Source organism: Aythya fuligula, chromosome 5 (assembly GCF_009819795.1).
Source record: "Aythya fuligula isolate bAytFul2 chromosome 5, bAytFul2.pri, whole genome shotgun sequence".
NCBI classification, from domain to species: Eukaryota; Metazoa; Chordata; class Aves; order Anseriformes; family Anatidae; genus Aythya; species Aythya fuligula.
In genome coordinates, this window is record NC_045563.1 from 48,610,313 (window position 1) to 48,619,809 (window position 9,497).

General features: G+C 42.5%; 1 protein-coding gene across 1 annotated transcript in view; it reads right to left on the minus strand.

Moving 5' to 3' along the window:
* ABTB2 (ankyrin repeat and BTB domain containing 2) overlaps window positions 1-6,255 on the minus strand; it is a 140,709-nt gene extending 134,454 nt beyond the window's left edge. The window contains exon 1 of the mRNA XM_032188038.1: window positions 5,205-6,255. Coding sequence (XP_032043929.1) covers window positions 5,205-6,066 — 862 coding nt within the window. The 5' untranslated portion in view covers window positions 6,067-6,255. The remainder of the gene's footprint in view (window positions 1-5,204) is intronic.
* Between the last annotated feature and the right edge of the window lie 3,242 nt (window positions 6,256-9,497).

Here is a 9,497-nt window from a genome sequence, read left to right on the forward strand (position 1 = left end):
TGCCACCTCTGCACGTCTCTTAAATGCCTCCAGGGATGGGGACTCCACTACTTCCCTGGGCAGCCCGTTCCAATGCTCAATCATCCTCTCGGTGAAGAAATTATTCCCAATATCCCATCTAAGCCTCCCCAGCACAACTTGAGACTGTTTGCTCTCACCCTATCACTTGTCACCTTTTCTCTAGGCTTCTAGATTTTCAGCCACTGTGCTGGCAGGTCTGCCAGATGGCCAGAAACCTAAAGGATGCTTTCCTGTCTGTACCAGAGGAGGGACTGAAGGCTTTTTATCCCCCCTGCACCTGAGCCTGGCCCCCATGCAATCAGGGGCACTACAGGAGAGCATCCCAGTACAAAGCCATTTATTCGTGGTAGCACGGGCAGGAAAGGTCCCCAGCCCACTGGAAGCTTTCATCCAGTGCACCGTTAACAGAAAATTGCTCAGCCTGCCAGTAGGTGCAAATGAGTTCCTGTCCCCAATCTACTCAGCACGCTGAGCGGGTATTAGGGGAGGCCAGAGCAGAGATTAGACACAGCTGTGTGATTCACAGCTATAACCAAGCAGCTTCAAACCACTGCTTAAGATGTATGCATTTCTGTTGGACCCTGATATGACACAGAAGAGGTGATTTCTTAAACGATTAGCGCACAACCTGAGGTACAGCTGTAGTAACCTTGTATTTCTACTCAGCTTAGCTTATTGATTGCTTTTGCAGCTCTCCACCCCCAAAATGCACCCTCCCAACACGCAGTTCTTCTGAGTAATTGTGAAGCTGATACCTTATTAAAATTGATGAGGCTCTTTATGAGCACATCACTTTGTTCAATTCAGATAACAAAAGAGACGTTTATTGAAAAGTCAATGATTTATTTTTTCAGCGCTGGATTTTGGTACAGTACCACGAGTACACAGAAATAAAAGTTATATCAGACCAGTTAGACAACCGTAAGAAATAATTGTTAAGAATGGCATAACCCCCCCCAACCCCGAAGTTAAAATCAGCTGTAATTCTTAAGATATATTAGTGCAGTGAGAAATAAAAAAAAATCATGTTAGTCAGATCCTAAGCCCAAAGTCAACCCCCACACTCGATAATTGATAGACTGTTCCAAGGTGTTTAGTATCACAGAGAGCAGAGGACTCATCCCTGGACTAATTCTACACAAGTTCAAACCAGTTTTTTTCCTGTGAGGAAAGGTTATACATTTTCCCCCCTCTGCCCCTTTCAAAGAAAAAATATCTCAAGACACACGTAGAGCTTACTTCAGACTCAGTTTCTGCTGCTCATTGGCTGAGCAATCAACAGGCTAATTTGTTGATTAGTTCATCCACAGAGACTTACAAGTGTTTCAGCTAAGAGCTATGTGAAAAAACAGCATTATTGAGTTAAATCCCCCCCCTTTTTTTTCCAAGCAACATCTGTCAACACTTATATCCACAGAACATTGGGATGTGCTGATGCATTAAATAGCACAGCAGGTGTATTGGCTGTCACAGTAGTGTTCGGCAATAACCAGAGAGTTCAGTACAACTTAAGTGCTGTAGTTAATAGGGCAGTAATATCAAAACGCATTTGAAGTGTTGACAGTTCAGGTTCTAATGAACCGTGCATCAGTCAAATATAGGAACATCAAGTTGAAGAATCACATTTCCAAGGTAAGTTCACGTTTCTCCTCATCTCACTACAAACATTTTAAATGAGTAGGCTCTGATATTCCAAACTAGAAAGTGTCAAAATCCCTGTGAAACCACTGGCTGCATTCTCTACTTTTGCTTTACCAAGACATATCATACATGTACATCTCTACCTAATTTAAAGTAGAAAATAAAATTTTAAAAATATACAGATTTTTATATTATATATACACATTATAATGCATATAATAATGTATATATAAAATATATATTATATATAGTATATAAAAATATTAAAAATATAAAATAAAAATATTCTAAGTCATATGGCTTTTTTTTTTTTTTAATGTTCCAGTTGCTACGTTGTTCAGTAGCTGCTTATCATTTCTATTGCTTTTAAAGATGTTTCATTTTCTTTTCAACTTCCATTGCATTATTTTTGCAACACGTCACCCAGATTCTGTCTGAAAAGACTTAGCCCTTGGAGGCGCCCATATACCCAGAGAGCCTCACAGACCTCCTTTTGGCCACAAGCTCAGATGGCATCCCTCCTTCCAAAGCAGAAACTGAGTCTCAAGCACGAAGTCAGAGCTCACACCAACAGCAGAAAGTACCTCAGAGGCGCTGCAAATAGTTGATTAAAGAACACCTTCACAGAAAGGGTAAAGTAAATAAACAAACCACAGATTATTATTTATCTAAAAATAAAACTAAAATCCCCCTTAAGCGCTTACAGAGTTTTCAGCTTTACTCTTGACACACCAGGTGTTAATTAGAACGTTTGTTATAATAAATATTAAGCTTTCAGCCTCCAAAGTCATTAAGAATAGCAACTGGACTACTTTATTTGATAGGAGATTAATCACAGAAGGAATCCAGGTCTAAATCTCAGTCTCTTGGGAATTTACAAAGATTTATCTATTTACTTACTGTTTCTTAGACTCCAAGGAAGCATGCTACCCTGATCTAATAATGAAAATTGTATTTGATAGATCTTAATGCCAGAAAGGTCCATTATGATAATCCAGCACAATCTTCTGTGCAGTACACTGCCAAGGATTGCATCCAGAGACTGCAGTGCTTGACTGGAGTTGAAACTTAACCTCTAAGAGCTTTTTATCTCTAGTATCAAACTCAGTACTATAAAACAAAACCCGCCAAACATGCGCCAAGTTCAGAATTTACAAGTACTCCACTAAAATGTTCTTACTATAAAAAGAAACAAAGATGACAGTAAAGCAGTAAAGACTGTTCCTTTCACTGGAACAAAACCAGTTATTTTACCACTAGATCTAACTCAGATTTAAATTAATGTAAAGGACAAAATCATTTGAGAGCACTGTGGAGAACATGAATGCTACTAATTTACAATTCCTATGGGAGGAAAGAATAAAGTTTTTTCAAGCTTTTTGAGCCTATATTGTGGTCTTACAATTGCAAGGAAAGCCATTTAGACGATTCACTGACTTGTGTCAGGTAAAGCAGTAGTGACAGACTGTCACAGGAAATCATAGTATACCTTCATGTGCACTTTATTTGATCTTCAGACTTAAAAAAAATGCATTCAATTATTGACAGAATTGATCTGAAAGAGAGGAACAATAAGAGAGGCAACAGAAGCCAACCCCTTCTGTGGCCAATGACTGCTTGGTATTACACCACGCAAGCGTTATCATAACTGACCATTTGGTGTTTTGAATATTTATAAGCATTTCCCTGCACAGTCACTCATGTTTCCATTGAACAACAGCTTCCATTCATTCATTGCACTTTTTCCAAGAAAGATTTCGCCTGATAGATAATAATAATAATAAAAAGCAGCAGCTCTGTGAGGGACTGACTCTTCCTCTCCATTTTACACACAGACACTGTGTGGCAGAAGCACTAAGCAGCCAACAGCGTGAGTGCATGCTTCACTTTATAGAGCCACAATATTTTACTCCAGCTCCCACGGATGAGGAACAAGAGAGGGAACATAGTCCTACTTTTGCACCTGGTGACAAATAGTCCCATGGTACACAAAGGATTATGACAAGTGTATTGGCAGAAGGCGTTCCTTTATAGTCTTGCATCAAATAGTTTGTACTTCAAAAAGTAGATCTCTGGGTTTGACTTTTGCTGTTACATCTTGTACCAACACCAAGCACACATCCTAGGCTCTTTGCATTTGTTTCACATATATTTGGTAATATCACTACGAGGACAGAGTGCAGGCAGAGCACATAAGAGAGGGTTTATGGGCAGCCATCCTCTTACGCAGTAAGGATGAACCAATGAACCAGGCTGACTCACTGCGGAGACACTGCAGCACTGAGGAGAGTCACTGCACCCATCCACTAGTGATGGGAACTGCTGCGGGATTCTCTGGATGGGGGGAACAGCAGGAAGTCAATGCACCTGGCAAGCAGAAGTCAAGGGAGCCAACCCTCCTCTGATTAAGCGTTTCATTAGCAGCATTCACTGAAGGCATCGTTCTTGCTCAGAGAAAGCCTGCTCCTTTACCTGTCTCTCACTGTGAGATCATCTTTTGAAGAGGACAGGTTTTTGCACACAGTTAAACCAGGAAGGTACTCTGCATGGAACACCTGACTGTAACTCCAAGGCCAGCAAAAGTCATGAAACCGCATGGCACACAGAGTAGTTTTCAGAAATCACATTCCTCTAAGTTTTCCAGGGGGAAAAAAATAAAAAATAAAAAAATATGGTGCTCCTCAGCGTGATGATGAAAAACAAACTGTGCAGCTTCTTAACAGAAACAGAAAGACTTCAGCATTTCAAATTGCTCCTCAGTCTCGTTGGAAGAGTCCAACATTCCTCTATCTGCTTATTTGCTTAACTGCTCAAAAAGTCTGCTTTCTAAACAAATTACAGAGGTAAGTATCTTAATGCTATGTTATTCTCATTACTGAGGCACCATTCTACATGCTCACTTTGGCAAGGCAAGCACAAGCTCTCATTTATTACACAAGTGTAATTACAACACAGGTTTCTGCTAAACTAGAAGGAAGTCTAAGTAACATGGAGTTATAAGTTTTTGCTCAGAAACTGAATTTCACTACCGCAAAGGAAAAAAGATCTCAATGTTGTTTTCCCTCTCCAGGCTGTATGTGGGAATAACATATTCAAGAGGAAACTGCAAAACTGTCAGTGTAACTCATTACACACTGGTTGGAGGCCCAAGTAAATTTTGTTTAAAAACAATAACTGTATTTCTGGAAAGTGGCTTGTAATGCACATTTCTTCTGAGCACAGAGAAGTTGTTCACATGCCAGTTATAGCAGAAACACTCAAAACAGCAGCTGGTAGAAAGTCAGGAGACATCTGTTAAGTCAACAGGGCTTTGGTTTCCCATCACTTCAGCACCTTATAGAAACTGATACACCTTAAGAAGAAAGCACTATCATTGCTGCCTGGTGAAGACATCTGCTTTATGCACGCACAAACCACTACCAAGATGCAATTCAGGTGAAAAGACAGACAAACAAACAGAAGAACCAAATCCAAAAACACCAGCTACTTTACTACAAAGCTTGCTGGTGTGAAGAAGAGCAATCATAAGGGCTGGATCTTACCGTTAGCATTTTTCCCACAGATGAGATGCTCGTAGGGTTGCAGCACTCCCCAAAGTTCAGCATCATTGTTGATAACCATCTCCAGGATTTCAGCTGAGATCTCTCCTCCTCCGTCGGGGCTCTGACTTGCCAAAACCCTAGCCTTAATCTCTTCTACAAGGTTTTCCATGCAAGCGGTTAAAGAGATGGCCGCGTATTCGTGAATCCTGACCGAGATCCTAGTGTCCACCATCCACCTGAAGAACCTCCCCACGGAGAGGGTGAGGCCGCATCTAGCCGATTTGCCCTTCCTCAGCCCATCTCCAGCACTCATGCTGTAGAGGGAGAGAGCCTTGACCGTGGCCAGGACGCAGCTTTCTGACAGCGACCAGCTCTGGATGAGCTTGATGGCACTCTGCACCTCGAACCTGGTGCACTTGGAGTGCATCACGCTGAGGCGCTGAGCTTCCCGGGCGATGCGGATCAGGGCGCGCCTCAGTAACTGGGAGAGCCGCCTGACAGCTTCCTGAGAAAAGGGCCTGCTCTTTCCATCTCCCTTCACTTTTCGGAGTATTTTTCCGATGTCTTCATCGGTCCAGGGGTACTCCTCTAGATCCGGCAGCTTAGGACACTTGGAAAAGATATCTGCAACCTCCGGGTCCTCCGGCAGAACCGTGTTCACTGTATCCCAGCTGTTATTCCTACTGTTCATGGAGCCCGAGTAGTACCACCAGTTGCCTCGGTGCTGAGAAGAGGTGAAGGCTTGGGAGTTGGACTTGGACGAGGAGAGACTAAGGGACCTGCAGGAATCCCCTGCCCCATAACCAGAGTCCAGAGTCAGATCCTCCAGGGTCTTCAGAGTAGAGCTGTATATCCCAGCCATAGGAAAGGCTGGCGAGCCAAGCGCCGGCAGCGCGACGAGGCGAGGCTGCAGCGGATCCCTAGCGAGCCGGAGCCGCCTGCCCCCGGGGCGGCCGAGCAGCGGGGCGAGCGGGAGCCGTGCGGGCAGCTACCTCCATGCCGCGGGGGGGCCGCCCCCGGCCGTCTCCTGCCCGCGGCGGGGCGCGGGGCGCTCGGCGGGACACTCGCGGCGGCTCGGGCTCAACTTCTCCGCCGCCGCTCCGCCGGGCGCCCCGCCCCGCCCCATGCAAATGAGCTGCGCCCGGACGCGCCAATCGGCGGCGTCCAAGCCGAGCCGGGCGGGCGCTATGCAAATGAGGCCGGGCGGGCGGGGCGCCGAGGGGACGCGAGGACAGCGGCTGCGGGGCTGGAGGCGGCGCGCGGGGCCCGAGCGCTGCCTCTGGGCGGTGTCTGCACGGCCCCGGCCCGGCCCGGCCCCGCCCGCTGCCCGCGGGCACTGCCCGGCCCCCCGCGGAGCGGCCGCGCGGGACGACGGCGCCGCCCGGCGGCAGCAGCCTGGCGGCACGGCGCGGGCCGGCGCTCCGCTCCCTGCCCTAAGCGCGTTTAGAACTCAGAAATAAGCTGACCAACTTGGCACTGTACTGATCCACAGACTTGGCTCCTGTTTAGGATACAAGAGGTTTCCTAGCTTGACATCTTAACGCCTTACTTTGGTGGGATCTTGTTTTCAATCTTTGTACTGCAGTATATACGCTTAGTGTCAATAAAAATACATTAGAACAACTACAAAAATTTCATTTATGTATAATACATGAACGCAGTTTAAAATCATGGTGTTTTCTATTTTTTGTTTCCTCCCCCCACCTGCTGGGTAAGCAGCTTCCATTCATGTTAGAAGCCAAAGTACTTAAAAAGGCATATGAAATTCCAACCAGTTCATCCCCCAAACTGCTTTCTCTACATTGCATCTTCTTTTATCTTTCTTAGATCTAAGCCCAACTATAAGTGAGCTCTGTTTATTCAGGGCTTCTCCCTAAAAAAAAAAACATCCACGTGAAGCATAAGTTGTCTAAAAAATGCCATACATGATTCTCTCCTTAAAGTCACTCCAATTTATCACAAGAACAATGTTTCAACACTTCATTTGTGCTCCACTGATGGTTCAAAAATAGTTGTTCCCCCCCCCCCCCACCCATGGTTCTAATACTCTGTTATTTTAGAAATCAAAGCTAACTGCAATTTTTACCCTATGATCTTTCAAGGTCCCTTCCAACCCCTTCAATTCTGTGATTTTTGTCATATTTTGCAGGCTTGAGTTTCAAGCCTGCATATACATATGCATATACATAGTATATGCATATATACTATATGAATACATAGTATATACATATATAGTATATACTATGTATATGTATAGTACATATGTAGTATATATAGTATATATATATTATATACTATGTATACTAGTATATATATACTATATATAGTATATACTATGTATGCATATACATAGTATATGCATATACTGTTGAGTATATGAGTTTCAAGCCTGGTAAAGACAATACAGCCAACAGTGCACGTGGAATGTAGGACCAGGCAGTACTGATTCAAAGTACACAGTTTAATTCTCATGCCTTCAGTGCATTCAATCACTATACTTTTTCTAAAATATTATCTTTCCACTTTTACATCTGTATTTCATCCCGTATGTTACGTACCATGGGCTACTGGAAGCTTCTTAACCTTGACTTTTGCTAGGTTCCCACTCATGCCTGGGCCCATTCAGACAATTGCTGCTAAGGTTGTGTTGCTCACTTGCCACACAATGCACTCATGTCCTAACCCCCTACATCTTTCCACCACCTCTCCAAATGAAGGGGAATTCACTGTTAATTCCTTGTTCAAACCCTTAGGGTCAGACAGACATCTCCCTTTCACATCCACCCCTATTTTCACACTGAACTCTTCTGTGAGCGGGAAGCAGGCAGAGAGAACCACCCCTGTAATCTCTTTCACACTAAAAGGCCTTGGTGCTTTATTCCATGATGCCCACTTGCAAAATAAATAAATAAATAAATCTACTGTTCTACATACTTCCTATGACTTATTTAATCATAAACACAAGCGTGAATTGCCATGGATAGCTGCTACACAGTTGGCCAATATCAACTTGATTTTTATTTGGGAAAAATGCAGTCGTGCACTTCTGTACAGCTTGACATATTTCTACAAACCATTTCTATTCTTCTCCTTATCACTCTTCTCCAATACTCCCACACAGTTTGTTATTCCTACCAGTCCAAGTAATTTAACAACACAAAATTCCTCCAACTTCACAGCAACATCTGCTTTCTCTATCCCCTCGTGAATTAGGGGAGTTTTTTTCTCGTTGTTAGGAGATACACTACTGGCCACTCCTAGAATTTCATGTGCAGTATTTCATTATAAAATAATACTTTGCCTGATAAATCTTTTTCTCCCTTTACTGCAAAGCTATCACCAACCTTTACTCAAAGCAGACAAGCCATGGAACAGAAGTCCCCCAAGAGTACAGGGGATGGGATATTCCTTACTGTAAGAGCTTCAAGCTCCAAGATTTCCAACACAATCAAAACAAACCTTCCTGGAATGAAAGTTTTAGAAAATATAAATAAAAAAGAGGACTAGACAAATATGGGTTCTCTGCTAGCACTTCCCAGTTTCACAGGTATTACTTATCCTTGACAGAACAAGATCATCACATGTTCTGTGTTCTCCAATGTTAATTCATTATCTGTCACAAAACTAGAAACAGCCAATTTTGCAATAGATTTCTAAGAACAGCTGAAAGAAGAAGAGAGTTGAAGGAAGCAATCAAATTATTTTCTTTATATGAGGGAAAAGGAAATAGTTTGCTTTCGGTGTTTGTAACTGAACACTGTAACTGTTTATAACTTAACTGTAAACTGTTATGAAAACTAAGTTATATTTCCAGAAAGCAATTACTATACTGGCTAACTCAAATAGACAATACCAAAAAATGAAAATGACATACTCAAAGCACTGATAAGAACAAGTTAGCACATCTTGATTTATAAGACATGACAAGTATCGTATTCTTTTTAAATATTTTTAAACCAGAGCCATTAGGAATCACATTTTTTCAGACACCCGAAGTCAGCTTTCAACAGATTTTCTTATAATCACATCTCTCTAAAATTGAAGCATTAAGAATAGAGAAAATATCTAGAAATTTAGGCTTAAAATGTCTAACTAGGGAAATCCTGTGACAAACCAAAAAAATACCACCACACTCTTCATCATTCTTTCATTTAAAGAACTCAGATGCTGAAGCATATCAGAATTAATTAGAATTGAAATGCATCATCCTTCTCTGATACAGAGATAGCAATTTGGCAAATATCAAAGTCATTTTTAAGTAGGGTTTTTTTTTTTTTTTTTTTTTATTTAAAA